This window comes from Hydra viridissima, unplaced genomic scaffold (assembly GCF_058129835.1).
Source record: "Hydra viridissima isolate aposymbiotic clone 2 unplaced genomic scaffold, HvirCarnegie_v1 scaffold_11, whole genome shotgun sequence".
Classification (NCBI taxonomy): domain Eukaryota; kingdom Metazoa; phylum Cnidaria; class Hydrozoa; order Anthoathecata; family Hydridae; genus Hydra; species Hydra viridissima.
Window position 1 is genome coordinate 6,143,224 of NW_028324310.1, and position 23,885 is coordinate 6,167,108.

General features: G+C 27.9%; 2 protein-coding genes across 3 annotated transcripts in view; one reads left to right on the forward strand and one right to left on the reverse strand.

Annotated features, from left to right (window-relative positions):
• Window positions 1–23,885, reverse strand: part of LOC145191235 (protein ECT2-like) — a 72,053-nt gene that overhangs the window by 43,298 nt on the left and 4,870 nt on the right. For both annotated transcript variants that reach the window (XM_090067700.1, XM_090067699.1), the window contains exons 2-8: window positions 19,070–19,134; window positions 13,401–13,784; window positions 6,082–6,155; window positions 5,255–5,282; window positions 4,408–4,510; window positions 3,020–3,138; window positions 676–738 (exon numbers count right to left, since the gene is read on the reverse strand). In XM_090067700.1, the coding sequence (XP_089923826.1) occupies window positions 676–738; window positions 3,020–3,138; window positions 4,408–4,510; window positions 5,255–5,282; window positions 6,082–6,155; window positions 13,401–13,784; window positions 19,070–19,134 (836 nt within the window). The remainder of the gene's footprint in view (window positions 1–675; window positions 739–3,019; window positions 3,139–4,407; window positions 4,511–5,254; window positions 5,283–6,081; window positions 6,156–13,400; window positions 13,785–19,069; window positions 19,135–23,885) is intronic.
• Window positions 19,817–22,828, forward strand: LOC149881906 (uncharacterized). The gene has a single exon (XM_090067703.1). The coding sequence runs from the start codon at window positions 21,201–21,203 to the stop codon at window positions 22,824–22,826; it is 1,626 nt and encodes a 541-aa protein (XP_089923829.1). The 5' UTR covers window positions 19,817–21,200; the 3' UTR covers window positions 22,827–22,828.

Below are 23,885 nucleotides of genomic sequence, written 5' to 3' on the forward strand. Positions count from 1 at the left end.
TTGTTAAGAGCTTCAATCTCTTTTAATACTTATCTATGTATAGTTTTCCCTTCTCCCCTTTAACCCTGAATTTTTAATAAAGAACCAATAAAAAAACAGAATAAATAAGATTTGAAATATTAAAAGTACTTGTATTTTTCAGGTTGCATATTCACATATGCAGCCTTAAAATTATAAGTACTTTTAATATTTCAAATCTTATTTATTCTGTTTTTTTATTGTTTGAAAACTATTTTTATTTTACTTTTTGGGTTCACTATTAATTTATGTTTAGAACTATGAAATATACTTCATGATCACATTTGTACTAACTAGCAAATCAATTAAACTAGACGTCATTATCAATGAGACAAAAATACATAGTATAAAACAAATGAGAAAAAACAAGCTATTGGACTGTTATTTAAAATGTGGCATTCAATTCTTTGTAAGTTGTAAAAGAAAAGTGTTAAATTATATAAGCAGCATGCTTTTGCATGTAGTTGTATGTTTGTCAAATATGTATTTGGATGTTGAGAGCTCAGGTCTTAGTGCCTAATACACAATAAATGAAAGAGATTGAAAAATGAAGAAGTTTTATCAAGTGATACTTAAAATTATCTAACAGATGGTAACAACCAACTCTTTATAATAAAAACAAGAATAAATTGTAAATAATAAATATTTATGAATTACCGTTACAATATGATACATGGATTCTTCAGCACATGCATCCAACTGAATACTTGCCCAAAACCACTAAAAATTAAAAATACATTAACATATTATCATAGTAACTCAAATATCATTATTTCATTGGCAGTTTTTTAGCCAGAAATATTCTCAAAAACATAGTAATTGTGAATTTTTCACAAATACAAGAATGTTTTTGTGAACTTTTTTTTTTTTAATTTAGTGAGTTTAAATATTTTAGTTAAAGTACATCTTCATTAAAGCTTAAATGAAAATCCTTTTTTTAACATCATTAAAGTATTTTTTTCACAAGTTGCACAATATGCATGGATTGCTTAAAAGTTAAATTTTAAGAAAGATTACAAAATCTACAAGAACAACCAAATTAACCTAATACTGAATACAATATTGAACAACTAAATCAACTTCATACTGAATACACAACTCTACAGGTAAAGAGTTACAAGCATAAAAAACAACTGTTCTTAAATAACTTTGGGATATTGAAGATGATGTCAAAAACAAATATAACATTTAAAAATCTATATTTGCACTGGTTTCCATGATATAAGCAATCAGCCAATAAAGCAAGGTTTATAAAATGCATAATCCTACTTACACTATTAATTGCATAATGAGTATTACTGATCAATAAAAACCGTGTACCAAGATGATACAATATTAGATAATATTACATCACCACATTGTACAAAAGTCATTATATGCTGCAAAGCAACTTAGACAATATCTTAAAACAATTTTTTATGTTAGAATACTGCCTTATGCCTTAGACCAAGGTAAATAAAGCAATTAATTTCTGCTATATTTGAAACTAAATTACTTTTGCATCATAAAAAGAAGAATCACAACCACAATTAAAAAAGTAGACCATGACTAAAGTGGGGTGTCACAAATATATTACAACTTTTATAAAGAGTAATCCAATGGCTAAATCAGAGAAAAACCATATCAGAATTATTCATTTTGTAAGGTGCCTGCAATTGACAAATGTTTTCTTGAGAGAAAAAGTTGCTTTTCAGTGAGGAAGAATGTTAGGAGGCTTGTTGTGATCAGCCAACAGCCTTATACGACCCAACTGGATTTAATGTGGGCCATCAACTTAAATTATAATCTAAATTATGATCCAGATCAGTAGAGGTTGTTTATTTTAATAATTCCAAAATGAGTCTTAAAGCTGTACTACTACATAATGGCAATCAGCTACCACCAGTTCTAGCTGCTTATGCTGATGCAATCATAGAAACACCCTTTACTTCAGTAAATTTTAGTGATATCAGAAAATTGGTGATCTGAAACACATAAAATCATATTTCGATTTGTATACTTTCCTTAGTCTGTATTTAAAATTTGTTGAATGACAATTTTTACTATAGCAATTCCTATTGATAATGATATTTTACTTTTAATGAAAAGTGCCATTTCTTAATGAGCTTCACATGATGAAGTTAAATATTACAATGAAATTTGTTACTTAGCTCTGGTTGTCATATAAAAGGTTTATCTATTTCAACTACAGGTAATAATACAACAAATCTAAATAAAGGATGATTTGTTTAGAGGTACTTTTTGCAACAATAAAACAAAATTTAAGTAAAATTCATTGAGAAGTCTAGATGTCCAACTCACTAGCTAGAGTTTGAAATTAACTGTTTAATAAAGTGTTCTTGCAATAAAGCCAGTGTGACAGGGAGCATTGCCTTGTTAGAACCTTTTTTTCACTATATGCCAGTTGTGGTCACATCCAATAATGAAAATTGGTTTTCAAAATTCTCAATGGTACAGCTAATTGCGCAGTCAACAGGCTAATAATTGAAAAAACATACTCCTTACTAAACAATGATTTTCATATTACAACTAAATAATTTGTAGTAACTATGTAAAGCTAATTCTTTCCATGATGAAATATCAAGCTATACTGAAAAAAAAAAAATACAATTAAAGATTGATATGACTCACACACCTGCAGTCATTACACCAAATTAAAAAAGTAACTCTAATCACCTTTTATATCGATAAAAGCTAATTTTGTGTCAAATTTGATTCGCTAATTTTAAAATAGCTTATTTATGGTTCTTGTAGAATAAATTTTAGTGCTCTGATAAAGTTTCTCTGACGCTGACAAAGTGATGCTTGAAGTATGTAAACAAAAGTATTAATGGAAGCTGCATTTTTTATACCATGGGTGCCTTTCATATGCAGTACAAACTTATGCAGTATAGTGGTTAGGTCATACCAAGTATTTTCAAAAATATAAGGTTAAAGCCTTAAAAAAACTTGGAATATTTTTGCTTTCATTATTACTTTGATAGAACTTTTAAAAACAAACCTCTTGTTTAACAACATGTAATGCCTTCAATTCTTCAAAAGGTAATGGATGAGAACACAACTCATCAACTACCAAGTGTGTACAAGAATCTTCTTTTAATGAAGACAAATATATTCCACCTAAAATATGTTTTATCTATTATATAAAAACAATTTTCTACAATGTAAAACTTTTAAAAGCAATTTAAAAACAGCTTGATATTTCAGAATAAGAATATAATAATTATAGCATCAGCATTTGGTTTTTCTGTTTTTGATGAATAATAACAGATATATTACAAATTTCTAAATCAGTCTTGAAATCAATTGAATTTAAAATAACTTATAAATTTAGCCATACAAAGTTGCAAGATTACAAATAAAAAATTAAATTTAGAATTTCCCCCCTCCCCCCCTTCCCTACCCATCCTCCTTATTGTTTTGTTTTGCTTGTTTTGTGTTTTTTTCCTATAGACTGATTCAGCAGAAGAAAGCATAATCTCTCGATGCAATCCATTATTTAGCACTTCCTTGTCTTTTTGATTCCATCTAATACACAGCATGAAAATGAAGTCATGCAAGCTTTGGATTGATATTGAAATTGATGGAACAAGTTTGTCTTGTGTTGCATTTAGGGTTGTTTAAAAATATCTTCTTCCTTTACTGCTTATTGAACAAAATGTCAAAATGCTCTATGCTATTTCTAATTTTTTTTTGGCTTGCATTTTTGAATAAATGTTAGCTGCTTGGGTGGCAGCTAATGCAGTTAAATTCTGTCAACTCTTAAAACCACCCCCACCCCTTCACACACGCTCAAACATTTTGTATGATATATAAAGCAGTTGATTGTCCAAAATAGTACAAACTTGGCTGTTAGTCCAAAGAATACCCATCAGGATCAGCAGCAACAAAGGTATTTTGTTCAAAAACAGTAAACATGTTTACAGTAGCCATTTTGTTCAACAGAAAAATGGATTGATAATAATTTTAAAAAATGAATGCATGTCAAGTAAAAAATAGCATATTTACAGGCTACCACTATATTTGTTATTAACAAAAACTCTACTACATTGGTTATGATTGTTTAACTTTACTCCAATTAATTTTGATACATTCATAAACTCATACCCTTTAGCAAAATCATCACTCTACACTAGTTTTTTTAGTAACTTGAAGAAAAATTCTTATTATCAGAAAAGCAATAATTATAAAGTAGTATACAAGTCACTAACTAAATACCTCATAGTAATTCTACTATGAATATAAAAATGAAAACCAAGGTAATTAAATAATGCATTTTCCCACCTTTTTATATAATCATACAGTTCATAAATGATAAAAACAACCCTCTGAAACTAGATAAAAGCTCAGTTCAGAATATGAAATGCAAAGTTTAATACAATTTCATACCATTATTGGTGGTGATTTCATGCATGTGATTAGTTTCCTCTTCAGAGAAACCATAGAAACTTAATCTTAATCCATGAAATGGTTTCATAAGGTATTTCTTTATCTAAATGAAATAATCTGTTTGTGCATAAATGTATAAAAAGTGTAAACACCTTTGGTTTTCAGCCTAAGTATATTTTGCAAATCCTAAATTATTAAAATCCACAAGTCCAGTTAATTTAGAAAAAGAAATTGTTAATAATTATAAGCACTTAAAACAGATAAATAGCAAGACATATTTTTTTGAAAATATTGAAAATATTGATTTTGTTAGCTAACCTCCCCCCCTTCCTTTTTTTCTTTTTTCTTTTTTTTCTTTTTTTTTTTAAAAAAAAAGGAATTTCCTTCAATTATCAATTATTTCATAAGGTGTGATTAGCTGGAACATTATAAAATTATTAAATGCTTAAAAATGAGCTCAAAACTAGTTAAAATTAAGAATTTTTTCTTGCTAAATCAAAAAATACATATACTTTATAAGTTATCTATTCTCTTGTTAATTATTAAAAGACTGATAAAACCTGTTGGAATTTAAGACAAAAAAAAATAAATAAGCTCTTAAAAATAAATAAATTTCAAAAACTTCAAAATAAATTTTATTAAATATTTATTCCAATTTAAGTTAAAAAAGAATTTAAAGGGTTTTGAAATAAAAACTAAAAACCAAATAAATTATAGTAAAGATGTTAAAATTTAAAATCTTTGCTTAGCATTTCATATTTTCTATACAGCTTCATGAATTACAAAAAATTTTTCCTAATGTGAAATTCATAAAGAAAATAACAAAGGTATTATCAGTGATACTTACAAATGTTGATTCTGTGGCTTTGAATGATCTATATGCAAAAAAAAAAAAAAAAATTAAAAGAAAAAAATAAACTTACAAATGCAAAAAGGAATAAGAGGAGATATTAGTTACTTTGTTAAACATTTTGAAGTTTAACTCAAAATATAATTAATTTGTTAAAAACTTATCAACTCCATCAAGATTACTAAAAGAAAGTAAAATAAACAATTTATCATGTTAAAAAAATTATACATGTTAAATATTGTTAAAAGTTCAATTGTTTTAATGATATTTTATTATGTCTATTATCGATAAAACATTTTTATGATTAGAAGTGTAAAAAAAATATCAGTACTTATACTATTAAAAAATCAATATGTTTTAAAAACAACAACTTCTTTTGTATTTAGAGTAACAACTTTTTAATCTTGTGCTAACTTATCAATTTTAAAAACTTCATATAAACTTTAAAAAAATATAAAAACCAGGGATTTAGATATAGAACTTCTTCACAAACAGCTTCACAATATGAGGTTATATAGTAAGGAGAAAGGTGTTATAATTTTTGCATGTAAACAAATCTTTAAATTACATCAAAACTGATTTTATGTTTGTCAATAAAGACTATTATGGTAAAATAATAGTTATATTCCTAAAAAAGAATGATATTCCTAAAAAAGAATGTTAAAAAAAGCTCTTATATTTTAAATAGGATTATTTTAATAAACCATTATGGAAATCAAAAAATTAGCTTGAATCAAATTAGAAAGAAGAAAATTATAAATGTATTGCTATATTTAACTTTAAAGTTGTTTTAATCTTTTAAACATTTTATAAAAAAGACCTACATATCATTTCTTTTTTCCCAAGAATTTAAAATCCAATCTTCAGTCATGATACTTCTTCCCAAGTTAACAGCAGCCTATAGAAAAGAAGCACACACTAAGAAGACTTAAAGTTTTATTAATATCTCTTTTTCCTAATAAATAAAAGAAAAAAAATTTGAATTTAACTTGCATTTTAATTGACCTACATTTGAACATTATTTGTGTTCTTTTGAAAATAATAGAGATATTTCACAAAGTCTGGAACACTCAACATTTAATGAAGTGTTAGTCTGGAGACCATACTAACACTTCATTAAATCTAACAGAGGAATTATTTAGTATTGTTCAATAAAATGACATTTGAAACTTTTGATAGTTTTTCTTACTGTTTTTGTAAAATGAAAAACCTATTTTATTTTATTATTTTTTTCTTAGAATCCCCTTTAATTTTACATTAAAACCAATAAAGACTTTTAAAAACATTAATAATAGGATCTGAAATAGGTTTTATACATAATATTTGGAATCCAATTTGGTTTTGTTAACTTTTTCTTTAATGATGGAACTTGCAAGTCCCGGTTACTTTTTTAATTTGCTAAAATTTAAGTTTTTATTTTTTAAAATTCCCTTCCACATCTTTAAAACATTAAGTCATTTTCTTATTGTTTACATCCATTAGTTTTCATAATACTTGAAGGACTGGGACTTTAAAGTCCCAAACATAAAACACCATTAAAATAAAAACTTTTAACATTTAATTTTGCTTTTGGTTTGTCTAAAATGTTTTTATTTCTTTAAGTAATTTTAATCACAGGTTTTTAATGAAGTAAGGTAATAAAGAATTATCAATAAACTGTGATTATTATATATATATACATATATATATATATATATATATATATATATATATATATATATATATATATATATATATATATATATATATATATATATATATATATATATATACAGTATGCGACAAAAGTGTTTACATGTTTTTGAAAAATATTCTTTTTTAAAATAAATGATTGAAATACATGTTTATATATCAATATATATATACCAAAATAAAGGTAATTCATTGTAGTTTCATGTTTTGAGCCTGAATTTAAATGAATGAGAAGTGTTTATAGCAAATTATTTATTGAAACAAAATGTCAGATGTAAACAGTTTTGTCGCGATTTATGCTATTATTAATTTTAATGCGAAATTAATACTTTGTGGCTATATTTTTAATTTGTTTAAATAAAACATATCTCAATTAGTAATAAACGGTTTATTTAAACTTAAAATTTGTAATGTAAACAACAGAAAAATTATAATTGAAAGAATGAAGAAAGTGTGGAAAGAAATTGAAAATTTAGCTGTTCAGAAGCTTAAATCAGGATTGTCTCTTCGTGAGACAGGACGAGAACTTAATATATCTTATTGTTTAGTCTATAAAATTAAGAAGCGAAACGATATAGAGGAGAAATGCAACAAAAATGGACGCAAGAAAATTTTCACTACTCGAGATCAGAGAACAATTTCTAGATTAATCATGACAAATAAAGCAAAATCAGCACACGATGTAAAGAAACAATTAAATAATTCTCAAGGTACAGTGGTAAGTACTCGAACAGTGCAGAGAGAACTCAAGAGAATTGGATTCAAGGCAAAAAAGAAGATCAAGAAACCACTACTAACACCGAAACATCGTAAACAACGATTGGAATTTGCAAAGAAGTATGAAAACTGGACTTTTGCTGAGTGGAGTAAGGTGATTTGGACAGACGAAAGCAAGATTAACTTGATTGGCTCTGATGGCATTCGATATGTATGGAAAAAAGCTGGAGAAGGAATTTCTGATTGTGACTTTATTCCAACAGTAAAATATGGCGGCGGAAAGTTGTTGTTTTGGGGATGTTTCTCTTCGTCTGGTGTTGGTAAAATCGTAAAAATTGATGGAATAATGGATGCGAAACATTATATTGACATTTTAAACAATGGCTATTTGCCTAGTTTACGAGGATGGCGAAAGCAAATTCGTTCGACATTTTTTATGCAAGACAATGATTCAAAGCACAAGGCAAAAATTACATTAGAATTCCTAAATTCGAAGAAATTTAAGATTCTAGAGTGGTCTGCGCAAAGTCCCGATCTTAACCCGATCGAGAATCTTTGGTCTATTGTGAAGAATCGAGTTTATAATTATGAAACAAGAGCAGCCAGTCGACAAGAATTATGGGAACGAGTTGAGTATGTTTGGAGTTTGATAACTGTTGAAGAATGCAAGAAGTTGATTGGTAGCATGCCTGCGAGAATTGCAGCAGTCATTAGAAGTCGTGGAGGCTACACAAAGTATTAATTTCGCATTAAAATTAATAATAGCATAAATCGCGACAAAACTGTTTACATCTGACATTTTGTTTCAATAAATAATTTGCTATAAACACTTCTCATTCATTTAAATTCAGGCTCAAAACATGAAACTACAATGAATTACCTTTATTTTGGTATATATATATTGATATATAAACATGTTTTTCAATCATTTATTTTAAAAAAGAATATTTTTCAAAAACATGTAAACACTTTTGTCGCATACGGTATATATATATATATATATATATATATATATATATATATATATATATATATATATATATATATATATATATATATATCTTTTTAATGATCGCTTTTGCTTGTAGAAAATGTCCAAGGATTTTAAATTCAGCTGCAGCTGTTTTTTGTATTTTTTTTTTTTAGAGGAACTTTCTTCTGATAATTACCTTTCTGATGAAGAACAATCTGATTAAGAGGGCACACCATCTAAAACACTGATGAGAGGTAATAATATAGCCTCAACCAGCAAGTTGCAAGCTGATCTATCAGTGATGTGTGAAGATATACCATCAGTAAAAGCCCTTTCAGTAACTACCATTTAAGAAAGAGAGATGGTTCTGAGATCATAACGGATTTTACATCAGATTAAGGTAGGCTTAAACTTTTAATGCTATTGATATTTTAAGATTTCATTTATGATCTTATTTAGGTAATACTTTTTTAATTATTTTTTACTATATCTTGTTTTTACAAGACCTATTAAAGAATATTTTGGCGCTTGCACAATGCCAGGAAGCTTTTTTTCTTCCAGACTATTTTGAATATTCATCAGCATCAATTTCATAATAGGATATCAGCTCCTACCATCTTATACACTCTACTGGAGCATTAACAGAGATGTTGGTGTTCCCTATGTTTCTTTTGTCACATTTTCTCAAATGCTGATGGTTTAGTGCTTTTTGTCTGGGAAGTCAAAAAGCCGGTAACATTATTGTTTAACTTCCATGGCATAGAGGAAAAATAGTAGGTCGAACTCAACAAAATTTGTATACAGCTAATTGTTAGATGTCCTGTATTGGAATCTATGGAATGAATGTCCTGCATGAAAGAAAATTGGCTGTCATATTTTCATTAAAAACTTGAAGAAAAAGCTCCCTAGTATCGTGCAATCGCAAAATTATCAGAGACTTAAACCAGTATATGGGAGGAGTTAGTAAAGCTGATATGAACTGCAGTCTCCATGGCTTGAATAGGAAATTGAACAAACAATATATGTAACAATTGCCATTAAAGGTAGGAAGACCTCTTAAAGACAACAGAACACCAACCTTCCACTTGTAATAAAAAGAAGAAAGGCAGAATAATCTGTATCCGATGACATTTGCCTAAGCAACTCTGGTACTCTTTGGCCTGAATTTACAGAGAAAAGAAAAATAGGATTGATTTAAGGCCATTTTACATCTGTCGTGCTTGTGGTGTCTATTCATGCTAAAATGAAAGTAGGCAATGCTTTTGAGCTTTTCATTATGTTTAAGCTAAGCCTTGTTTTTAAAAAATAAAATTTTTATCAAATATTGTCTTTTATTTTGTTGGCATATTTATTACATTGTAATTATATTTTGAAATAAATCAACATGCCTGATAGTCTGGTAAAAAAAGGGTTAAGAAAGATAACTAAATAAAAGAGCAAAAGAAAAAAATTGCTCTTTTTATTTTTTTAAATGGAAGTATTTTATTGTAGAACATGTTCAGGAGTGTTTAAAAAGAGATATTAAGCTTGAATTTAATTAACCAATAATATTTTTGTTGAGCTGATGCTATAAACATCAATCCTTTGCAAATATTGATTGGGCTTAAAACTTTCCAGTTGGATATAATTAGCAATAATTCAAGAAATACTTAACGAATTCCAATTTTTTTTATAATAGCGTTCTAAATAAATACATTTAATTTCGTTGGTGTTTTACTAATACTATCAGTTTTTCAGTCCAAAATGATTAAACAAATGAATAATTTGAAAAAATTTTGGAAATTTTTCTTCAAAATTCAACCTACTCACACTAAAAAATTACAAAATTGTCAAGTAGCTAAATCTTCAGTTGGAGACATATTGAGGAGATACAAGGAGACTCAAACTATCAAAAAAAAAAAAAAAAAAAGAAAAAAAAGAGACAGTGAAAGCAAGAAAGGTTTTGTTGACAAAAACAAAGGGAGTTTGATCATTTGGTCAATTACAAGAAATCCATACTAATTCAATGAGATATTGCCAAAAAGTTTGAATGCAGTTTTTTCCTTGTCAGAAAAAAAGCACTCAAGAGCAAGGGTTTGAAACCTTAAACCAAGAAAAAAATTCAGAAGCAATCAATTGATGGAAATTAAAAACAATTTACCACACAAGGAAGCTTGTCAGACTTTTCAATCAAGAATAATTATGCATTATTGAGGACAATGAAATGTTTTGCAAAAAGGATATTTCACAGTTGCCCAGCCATTAATGTCAGTAACAAATTTAACTATATTCAGACAGAAAGGTTTGCTCTGAAAATCCTCGTGTAGCAAGCGATTTGCTCTTGTAGCCTTAAGAGTGCTCTATTTGTCACTCAAAAGACATTGACTTCTGATTTGTACATCACCAAATGTCTTCAGAAATGTCTTTTGCCATTCATCAACAAACACAGAAAGGAAATTATCTTTTTGTTGGATTTGGAAACGATCCACTACTCCAAGAAGACAAAGGAGTGGTACAATCAAAATGGCATCAAAATTATACCGAAAGATGTAAATCCTCCAAACTGCCCTGAGCAAAAGATGATGGATAGCAGCATTGAAAAAGGTCACTGAAAGTAACATCCAGGTCATGATGGTTTTCTAAGTATCCTTTGAAATCTGTACAAACTGATTAAAAACTTTAAATGATACAATAAACTTCAATATAAAAAAATTTGGAATTAATTTGTTAAGTATTTCTCAAGTTATTGTTGATCATATCCAACTGGAATGTTTTGAGCCCAATCGATGAATAACATGTAAACATTTTCACATAAATGCCCATAATATTTTTTGTTTTTTTATAAAAAAACTTAAATTGAGGCTGATAAAATTATGAAGTTTACATATTTGAATTTAACATTAACATATTACAATAGATTGTTTGTATTGAAGTTTCCATTAGATGATAATGGAATAATTTAAAATGCATAACTTGAATTATAATAAGAAAAAACTTAATACTAATCAATAACTCAATTTTACAATGTTTTTAATTACTAAGTATATTTTTTAATTTTTGCCTTTTTTTTTTAAACATTTAATGTAAATATTTTTAAACTAGTAAAAAAAACTTTCTTAAAAAAAATCTATTCATGCAATAAAACTTTAAAGTTTCTAAACATAAAATTTTTGTGATTTAATCTTGGGTTGAATTAGAATATATATATATATATATATATATATATATATATATATATATATATATATATATATATATATATATATATATATATATATATATATATATATATATATATATATATATATATAGGAATAGAATTACAATATTTTGTACTGTTATAAACTTAAGATTATTTGTCTATCATACTATTTTTAATTGCATATATTTGTGCAGTACTTTGTTAAGATTATTGATATTCATAATAAAAAAGATTACTTTTAAAAAAGCTTTTTATTTTGTGTAAATGAGCATACTTGCTCAGTTTTCATTTATTTACACCAATGAAAATCATATTTTTATTATCAAAAAATCACTTAATTTTTTAATAGTAAATTTTTAAAGTTATCTTTTTTTTATTCCACTTTTGTTACACTAAATAACTCAACTTTTTTAAATGCTTTTTTTTGCACAAAACAGTGTATCTTAACAAAAAAACTCTGAAATACAATGAAAAGGTTTGTGAAATTCACAACTGACCAAAATTAATACCTAAAATATTGAAGCCTCATTATTGAAATCAATAAAAATGGAGCTGACTCAGATTCAGACAAAAAATATAACATAAACAGCCATTAGAAAATTAAAATTGAGGTGTAAGGAGAGTATTGATTCCATAAAGAGATGAAAACAAGTAATTCAAAATAGCAAAAATAGAAAGTTTCTTGTAAGAAAATTTAAATATAAAAAGTATTTATTAGTATTACTTTGTCACAGAAAAGTTGCAAGGTGCTGTGAAGAAAGCTTTAATTAGATTGCTTGATTTTTAACAGAATAGGTTTGTGAAATATGTATGCACACATACATGGACACACTAGATAGTTTCATGATTCCATCAGCAGACTTGATAACTGATTAAAAACAATGGGGGCAGTCTGACAAGATGGGGACCTTGCTTACACAGTTTAGAAAGCATAGAAAATGAAATAAATTTAAAACCCTGGCTGACTGGATCACCAAATTAAAATAAAATTGAACATATTTTGCTTATACAGTCATTTTTTAGTCTAAGAATTAGTCTAGATAAATTTGATAGATATTGTGAAACAAGAATTTATCTAAGAGCAATTTTTCTTTCAAATAAAAAAACTCAATACCTTTAATTGTTCTCATTTTATGGTACTTGGAATAAAAGAAAAATATACCTATTTTTTTGAAAGCAATATGCCTAAAAAATAAATTCCCCTACTATAGACACCTTCCAAATGTAGAAACCATGACCTAAATAAGTATTTGATGCCATGTTGATGCTTGCAGATGTATTTAATGAAACATGTTTAGTTTTTAAAAAGTAATTATAGACCAAACAATCATTCTTTACTTATGCAAAAATATTTAACCACAGCATTGAAGTTCAACAGATGTGCAACAGTGTACAGAGAACTCAAATTTATTGTGATTTACATAAAATATGCTGTGAAGAAGATTATTCTTCGTAGTCCACCACAAAAAAGTATATTCTTATTTAGATTAAAACCATTTAACTTATATACAGTGAATCAGAAAGTCTTAGCAAAAAAAGCCAATATTTTACTATTATTTCAAAAATTAAAAGAAAATTACCTTGTATTTTTGACCTTGAGCTATGTTTGCTATAACATGAGTAACTTTTCCACTAAAATCTCTGCGAACACTTCCTCCCATGTAATGAACTAAATCTGCAAGATGACTTACTGATTCACGTTTTGTTGCAAAACCAGTAAAGCAAACAGCCACACCAAACATTGAGCCATTAAAGAGTGGTCTTGTTGTATTTGGAATAGACCTTCTTTTATTATATAGATAAATAAGAAAAGGTGGTCCACAGATACGGCACAACTTTTTCCGAAGATATTTAAAGTCATCACCAGAAAAGGATGCACAAACGAAAAAATACTTTTGTTTGTCTTCTGAAAGATGGATTAAACATTCTTTAGTATCTGCTACGGTGTACTCGGGACTAAAATGCTATAAAATTATAAATAAATGTACTGTTACTATTTACATATATTGAAATTTGTAAAAGTAATGCAACCCTAAACCTATATAACAGGAAATTGTAAAAGCAATTGAGATCCTAAGATTGAAAACATGTTTTTTAAGGAAAAAGTTTAATGGCATCCATTTACATATGAACTATTATCTAAAAATATAACAGATATTTAAATTTTTCACCATTTCACATTTGAAATGTTTCATGGATGGATGAACTGGATTTTTAACCTGACTTTTAACCCATTTTTACATTATATAAACTAGTTTTTTATATATTATAACAACTTTTGAAACTTTGTTTGCTAGTTTGTTTTGTTTGTTTGGTTTTTTGTTTGTTTGTTTGTTTGTTTGTTTGTTTGTAACGTGCGTGTAATTGATTCGTAGAATAATGTTAACATGCAAATATGTTTAGAATAAATCATTTCTAAAAATAGAAACTGTGTTATATGATATACAGGTGACTAATGCTTTTAATTGTCGTTTTTATGTTTTAGTATCATTTGGGTACATTATTTTATAAATTGTTTTATAAATTCTTGTTTTATAAATTCTACGAATCAATTACACGCACGTTATGAATGAATGAATGAATGAATGAATGGATGCATGCAAGCATGCATGCATGCATGTATGTATGTGTGTATGTATGTATGTATGTATGTATGTATGTATGTATGTATGTATGTATGTATGTATGTATGTATGTATGTATGTATGTATGTATGTATGTGTGTATGTATGTGTGTATGTATGTATGTAAGTATGTATGCAGTGGCGGCTTGTCAATAGGGGCCATAGGGGCCCGGCCCCACTTATAATCATTTAAGATAAAGTATTTGGTAATGTAATTATGTATTTATATATATCTAAATATGCAACTATTAGCCTAAACTATTTGCAGACAGATTTTATAAAAACAAATAGTTCTAAGTTAGTTCTAATTTTAAACTATATTAATTTATAAGTAATATGTTTATTTGCAATTTATTCAAAGTATTGTAGCGTTGTTTTAATTCATTGCCAATAACGACTGGGCCGATTTTTACTGGCCCTTTTTATTTTGTTTGTAGTAATATTATTTTTGATATGCGCACAGAATTTGTTGTGCTTTCAGATGGGACGAAAAAATGCACCGCAGGGCCTCATTGAACTGGCCATTGAATAAAAGAACCTTAAAAACATTGCTAAGTTCAAAAACTTCATCCACCATTTTTAATTCTCGATTTTAAGAGGGAAGAATTTACTGCTGCAAAATATCAGAAGTTTTGTTGACTCAATAAGGTACTGTAATATTAAGAAACTTTATAATATTAAATGTAAACATTTATTTGTAAAAAATATGTTGTAAACATTATACATCTGTTAATATTGCAATTTTACTGTGAATATTAACAGTGTTAACATTAGTTTCTTAAACTGGATATGTAGATAAAAAATTTACCAAGTAGTTATTAGGAGTATAAATTAATAGGAATAAAAACATGGCTAACACATGATATTTAAAATAATGTAACAGAAATTACTGGTATAAGTGTTGGTCTGACATAAACATTTAAAGAGATTTAGGAGACAGTTAGGTGAAAGAAATTAATTTTTAATAATTTTCTGAAACTAGAATTTCTAGGACAAGTCATTTTATTCTATAATTATAAACAGGAATAATAAAAATTATGTTTGGAAATTCTAAGTTCATTGATTAGTTTGGAAAATTGATTTTAAAATATCATGGAAAAGTTTTGCATTTCTTTTATAATCAACTATCTTGTACATTTTATAATTTTGTTTAGTGAACTAGAATTTTCAGGCATATATTGTTTTATTTATTTTTAAAAATTTTAAAGCTTGTTTTCTTTTTTTTTACAGGGAAAAAAATTGTGACTCAGCCATATTAATGATGATCTTGGTTTGTGTATTGTTTAGCAAGTTTATATATTGTGACACAAGAAAGCTTAGCCATTTCTACAAATATAATAAGAGCTACAAACTGTTTGCACTTTTGAAATTCTTGTTCTTTTCTCAATGAGGGATTGCTAAAGTTTATTTTTTTCAAATAGCTTATGTATTATATTTTGTTGCATAATGAATCAGTCATTGAAAATTATTTACATTGTTTGGTGGCAGTTTAGTCATTTTACTTTTTAAGTTGCCAATTAGGTTGACACTGAACCAGAGCCAATATCAAGCATGATGATAAGCATTAAACACAAGTTTTAAAGACTAGATTTTCAAGTAAAGATTAAAATTAGTCAATATTATTATTAGTTTGATACAACAAAGGTACAAACAGCTAAAACAACAGAAGATATAAATAACATTTTTTTTCAATTACAAAAACTCTACCACTGGTGGTACTGTTACATTTCATAATACAATTTCAACAATTGCTGCTTCAAAAAAGGCACTAATTGAAAATATATACAAAGTTTAGATTATTTCAAAATGTTAGACACTTTTAAATAATCTAAACTTTGTATATATTTTCTAAGACTAAATGTTGGTTTTTTTTAAACCTTTTCTGAGCTCACGCAATAAATAAATTGGATTTCCAAACATTACAAATGCTTCAAATTCATAATTCAACTGTTCCATCTAAAAGCACAATAAGTTTGTCAGTTCATTTTGTGCAGGAAAAGTTTATTTTATCAGGCAGAAAATAAATACTTTTAGCAGATACATTTAGCCATGATGAGCAGACACTTAGCCATGACAAGTTCAATGATCTAATAAGAGAGTTAGCTTTGTCAAAGGATAGCACAGAGCTTCTTGCTTTTCAGTTAAAAAATTAACACTTTCCATGATAAAAGTTCTAAAACTCTATAGATTTATGGCATTCTATAGAAGTCTTATAGAACTTCTGTCAGATAATAAGATTCCTACATATCAGTGAAACACTAAACTTTTTGTCTTAGGTTGCTACTGGTATATAGCTATCATACAAACTAAATCTGGATCTATTTTCATTCTTTAAAAGTAATGGCCCCCTCTCATACTGCAGCGATGTTAAAGGTTTTTTCAGAGACATTTCATAGGTCTGTGTCATCAAAATTTCTTGCTTTTGGTGGTGTTAGTCAACCAGAAGTTTAAAGGCAGCTCTGTCCATAATTGGAACTCAAAGCCATTTATTGCAATAGAATGCACAGTTCACCTAAAGGTGAATTTTCGCCTTAAGGTGAATTTTTGCTGTCCTTGATTGATTTGTTGAAGCAAACATCAAACAGTAGAACAATGCTGGTAAGACCTCTTAATATTTCTGTTATATTAGTATTGCAGTTATCTTTTAGATCTTACAGACTCAGTCAAATGATCAACAAAATAACACCATAATAGCAGACTTCTCAGCATAATAGTTTACCAGGATGACAATTACAAACCTTTCTGATAATAGCTCATGTATGTGAATTATACCACAGATTGCAAAATTTTCATTCCTATTTTTCTTTTAAATATTGTAAATGGTTTTTAAATTAGTACCATCAGACATTCAAGCTAAAACAATTTAAGAAAATTGCATAAACCATTTTTAAGATATTAAAGGTTAAAGTTACTTGATTGGCCCTTTCAGTTTTCAAAAACTGTTGGGTATTTTTGTTTAAAATTTTTGCTTTTATATTTCATTTATTATGGACTATAAATAATTTAAAGATAAACAAATTTTCAGGGGTATGGGTCATGGTCTGGATAATTTGGCGTGGAATGACCCAGGATAAAAATATTCTGTAATATTTTGAGGTTAACTTAATTTTCAAGGTTTTTTATTATTATAAAGAATATATTTGTTTCTAAATATAAAAAGTGTATTTAATCAAAATAATTTCCATCACTTGCAACAACCTTCTCCCATCTTTTGGGTAACATGAATTCCATTGTAAAAAAATTTTTCTGGTTTTTGAACTATCAAACATTCAAGCAAATTTTTTACTTCTTCAAAGCAATTAAAATGCTGCTCTCCAAGTGAATGCTACATTTACCAAAAAAAGTGATAATCTGATGGAGCAATGTCTGGTGAATATGGGAGGTGGAGTAAAACATCCCATCTTAATTCTTCAAGCAATTTGCAAAATATGGACTTTTTTTTTCTTCAAGCAATTCTTCAAGCAATTTTGCAAAATGTGGACAAGCGTTATCATGTTGAGAAATTACTTTATTGTGTCTTTTAGCATAATCTGGTCATTTTTCTTTAAGAGCTTAATTCAAAGCTATCAATTATTGTTAGTAGCGTATGCCTGTTATACTTTCTCCAGGTTTTAGTAGTTTTTAATACACCACACTTCTTTGGTCCCACCAAATGCAAAGCATAACTTTTTTACCATGGATATTTTGCTTTGGTGTAGATGTTGGTGCCTGACAAGGGTCACACCACAATTCTTTTTTCATAGGACTGTCAAAATAGATCCATTTTTCATAACCTGCAACAATTTGATGCAAAAAGGATTTTTTTTATACTTTTGGAGAAGGTTTTCACACATTACAATCTTCTTTCCAAATCTCTTTCAATACATATGGCATCCATTTACCTTCTTTTTGGATCTTTCCCATCAATTAAATGCTTATCAACTGCAGTTTCAGTGACTCTAAACACATCAGACCATTGTTTTAGAGTTTGAGCTGAATCTTTGTCTAATTATTCTTGCAATTCCAGATCTTCAAAAGTTTTTGGCTGACTAGGGCGCTCTTTGTCATTTAGATCAAAATCACCACTAAATCGCCTAAACCAGTACTCACATGTTTTACTAGATGGTGCATACTTTTCACAAGTTTCTACAAGCAAACAATGACTTTCAGCAGCAGATTTCTTTTGATTAAACAATAATAGCAACGCATGCCGCAAATGATCTTTTGAAGGCTCAAAACTGGTCATTTTTGCTTAAAAAAAATTTAATTTTTGTACAAATTTATAAATAATGCTTAATTTTCAAGATTAATTGCTAAATTATAATTTAAAATGCTAAAATCATATTTAAGTTTAAAATTTATGCTTACTTTTAAAATTTTAGAAAACCCTCAAAATTAAGTTAACCTCCTAATACTATAATCCTATAGAAGTGATTTTTTAAACTAACACCATGTCAGAATCTTAATAAGTTATTAAAGTACTCTCTGGATTTGAAAAAGATCTCTCTTAAGGAACTTTTAAAATATTTTAGTGTTCAAAAATACTTGTCAACATTTTTATTTTATTTCTATTTCTTTTTGAGAAAAATTGTAAAAAAATCCACCATACAAAACATAATATATACAAAAAATGAACAAATTCATACCTGAATAGCCAACATAAGCTCTTTGTTATTCATATCCAACTTGCTTGTTAAACAAAATACAATATCTAAAACAAATACATGAACTTTTAACTTAAAAAGGCATTTTTTTAAAGTTAAAATCTATTTATATAGATAGGAACCATTTTTTAATTAAGTAATATATTTCCTAATACTTAAGTCAGTTCTTAGGTCTTAGATAGTTGTAAACATTTGGTTAGTATAAATTCAAAAAACTTAAAGGTAGGTAGGTTTTACAATCTAGATAAAAATTTTACAAATTTTTATTTCTAATCAGAGACAAAATAGATGTAAAGTTTAAATATTGAAAATAAACCCTTTGTCAGTTTAATTAGTTGCCGATGTGCCATTTACCATTCTTGATAATCTCCCTTTATTAGCCATTCCAGACGATTTTTTTATAATTCAAATAAACATATATAATTTATATCATTGTATAGAGCTTGACATGACTTAAAAAATGAGGGGTCATTCGGCCTTTGAAGTTAAGCGGATCTAAAGTTATTGAATTTTTTTTAGTGCAAAAATTGATGATTTTTTGACGAAAGGTATAGGGCTTAAGTATGGAAAATTTGCAATGTTATGGCACCTGAAAAGAGAGTATTTTTGGATCATATTGACTTTTGAATAACTTTTAAACCGTTATTACATTTAACTTGATATTTTCCATATTGATTCAACAACTATAAAATAACAAAATACCAAAAAAAAAATTTTAATTCTGTTGGGATTGCCCAGAATCATCTATTTTACAGACTGAGGGTTTTTAATTATTTACTTAGTTTTGGTGTCATATTGACTCTTGAATAACTCTTGAACTGTTATTACATTTGACTTGAAATTTTCCATATTGATTTACCAACTATAAAAAAATAAATTGCCAAAATATTTTTATTTAATTCTGTCGGGATTGTCCAGAATCGTCTATTTTAAAGACTGTGGGTTTTAACTTATTTACTTAGTTTTGGTGTCATACTGACTCTTGAATAACTTTTGAACCATTATTACATTTGACTTAAAATTTTTTATAGTGATCCAACAACTATAAGCAAATAAAATACCACAATTCTTTTTTTAATCTGTGCGGACTGCCCAAGTTCATCTACTTTACGCAAAACGCGAGGTAAGAATTATTTTCTTCTATTTTCCATTTTAAAAGTTGGGAGAAAATGAGTTTTTAATTTTAGTTAGTAATAATAACTTTTAAAATACACATTATTTTATACATTTTTTTCAAATAATTTGCTTAAACATAAATTATTTAAAGCAAAAGTTATTATTTCTTTAAAAGTTAAAGCTAAAACTTTAAACAATTTTTACTTTTAGAAAAAGTCAAAAACTTTCTCCCAACATTAAAACTTGGAGATAGAACAAAATAATTCTTACGTCGCGAAAATCAAAACAAAAAACGTCATAAAATATGCAAAGGAATATAGATATATATAAACATAATTTCTATATACAAATCCTTAGAATCTATTCTTCAAGAAAACATAAATAAATACTTGTTATAAAAAGAGGGAAGACTAAACTTGCAATTTCCACCTGGACACTCTTAAAAAACACTTTTTTTTCTATAAAAAAAAACCTTGAAGTTTTGAAACGCTAAGAACTAAAAATTTATGTATAAAAGTTAAAAAGTGTCCACATTCCATTAGATTCCTAATCCCTTTTTTAACATATACGGAAAGTTTTATAAAAATTGGATGTGTTTTGGTACTAAGGAATCCTAACCTCCAAAAGCTTCGTTTTAAAAAAACACTCCCGCTTCAAGCTTTTTTCTTAAAAGTGGTCTTAAGATATGGATAAAATTTAAATGAAGCCATATAATCCATAGTACTTTCTATATTTGGCTGGGAAGAGGTTGAGTAACACTAATTGATTCAAAAAACCTGAAGGTGTTTGCTTAAGCATACAAAAAGATATAAGAGAGTAAAGTTCATGAAAATTTCGTGTTTTTTGTCAAACGTCAATTCACCTATCCAACTTAAATTCTACCATTTTGCGCGGCGGGGACTGAACTCTAATTGTGTGGGTAAAAAGTCGAAAAAGCTTCCAAAATATCTGTATTTGAATTAGTATTTGTTTGTATTTACCTTTTGAACTCATCACGATGGGTAACAGAGGTAACTGTGCAGTAATAGGGTGTTCGAATAGCCATTATAAACTTTTTAAGTGGAAAAAACAAGAATGTAATGTTCATGAAGGTTTGAAAAAAGAACAATGTGGTTGTAATCGTCCTTTTAATCTTTACTGTTTTCCAAGTTCTTTAAGAAATTCTAGAAAAAGAGAAAAGTGGAAAATTTTGTTAAAAAGAGAAGGTAAAAATAAGAAAGAATGGAATCCATGCAACAGTGATCGTGTTTGTTCGATGCATTTTGTAGATGGAACACCTACGATTGCTAATCCAGATCCTACTTTAAATATGGGATATAATTCTACTAACATTAAGCCAAGAAAGAGTTTATATAAACGTTGCCCAAAATCGAACTTTTTAATTTTGAAAAGTATTAGCACAGAATGTAATGATATGAATAATAATACAAGTGAAGATAATACCAATGAGTTAAGTAATAATAATGATAATACAATTTATTTACCACCTCCAAGCTGTGAACATTCATATGCTAGTCAGTCATTGCTAAATGTGTGTGAAGGATGTAATTCTAAAACGTCTTTGATTGATTCACTCATTAAAAAAGTTAATTTCTTGAATATATCCTTGAAGCAACTAAACCAAAAACAAGTTAATCAAACTAAGAAATTAATGATTTTTTCATGCAACAAAGTTAAAACAGACAAAAAAATGAACTTTTATACAGGGATACCTACAATAGCTTTATTTAATGCTATCTTCTTACTTATTATACCATTTCTTCAAAAGCTTAGTTACTGGCGAGGACCAAAACATGTTCAGAATACTAGCAAATTAAAGCGCAGATTTCAGTCAACTAAATATAGAAAACTTTCTCATCGTGACGAATTTTTTTTAACAATTGTGCGACTTCGTCTTAGTATTCTTAATGAAGACATTGCAGAACGATTTGGAATTTCTCCTACAACTTCTTCTAACATATTTACCACATGGATTAAACTTATCAGCAGTGTGTTAGGTAGTGCTCTTATTGTATGGCTTCCACGTGAAACCATCAGGGAAAATTTGCCTAGTGTATTTAAGAATGCAGGATATTACAAGTGTCGTGTGATTATTGATTGTGCTGAAGTTTTTATTGAACGACCCAAGTCTCTTTTAGCACAAGCCTCAACTTGGTCTGATTATAAACAACACAATACATTTAAGTTTCTTGTTGGAATTTCGCCTAGTGGTTTTATTACTTTTTTATCTGATTGTTATGGTGGAAGATGTTCAGACAGTTTTGTTACAAAAGACAGTGGCTTTTATGACTTGTTAGAGCGTGACGATGAAGTCATGGCAGATCGTGGATTTCAAATTCAGGAAGAACTTTTGTTAAAATTTTGTACTTTGATAATTCCTCCAGGTGCTCGTCTCAAAAGTCAAATTATTGCATCTGAATGTAAAAAAACTAAAAAAATAGCAAACTTAAGAATACACGTTGAACGAGTCATTAATAGAATGAAAACTTATAGAATTTTAAAGAATGTTTTTCCACTAACAATGTTGCGTCATGTTGATGATATTGTGAGGGTTTGTGCTGTACTCTGTAACTTGAAACCTGTATTAGTCGATAATTCAAGAGATAGAAATATAAAACCTTAAAGTTGTTAAATAATTAAATTAATTTGTTAATTAATTAAGTAATTTGCATACGTGGGGGGTAGATGGGTGATGTTCAACAAGTGTATGTACGCAAACTCAAAAAATCGAGGTGTTCACTTGCCAATTAGTAAAAGGTGATTGCCGCCTACGTTCATGGCCTGCTAAGGCTATAAAAGTTGAACAGCACAAAAAAATAGTGATCACGTTTGCGAGCGTGAATGGAAAAACAGCACAAAATGAATTCTAGATAAATTAATGTTAACTTATTTCTAGAAATAAAACTTACTAATCTTTCAAGTTTTAATATTAAAACCATGTGGGGGGAGGGGAGGGTGTATGAAAATGTCATTAAAACGTCAAATAAAGTTACTTTTCAAAAAACTACGATGATTGAAGCCTGGGAACAAAAAAGACCTAAAAAGTTGGCCTCCCTGGCCTAAACTTAAGAGCCACAAGTTTCGCTTCCCTTACCTTTTCTAATCCATCACATTTAATTATATCAGCACTAATAATTAGGCACGTAACGAACTAAGAAAAAGTTACTTCACGTTGAATTATTTTCCTAACGATATATCATACTTACGAGTCCAAAGGAGAAATATTTTTTTTATTATCTCTTAATTTCCACTTTAAACAGTTATAACTCACGAACCATAGAACCCCGTATCGTGAAATATTTTAGTGAAGGGAGGGGGAGGAGGATCATTTTTCAAAAAAGAGGCACTTTATAGTAGCAAATAAGTATATTGCTTGATCTTTATAACAAAATTTAGACAATACAGAGGACAAATGGTAGAAGGAGAGGGCGATTGCTACAAAAGGGGGCGTTAATTGCCCCGTATGTTCGTTCTCGAAATGCCGCTACTGATATTCCCGGGATTTTGATAATATAAAAAAAAGGAACATCCATATAATTTTGACATAGTTGTCACTTTTATAGTTGGGGGGGGGGGGCTGAAACACAAATTAAGGGAGCTTAGGCATTCAGAATCAGAATTTGAATAGAAAAAGCAGAAATTTCTAGAAATGCAGCCATATTTATTTTTCCTTATCAAATAA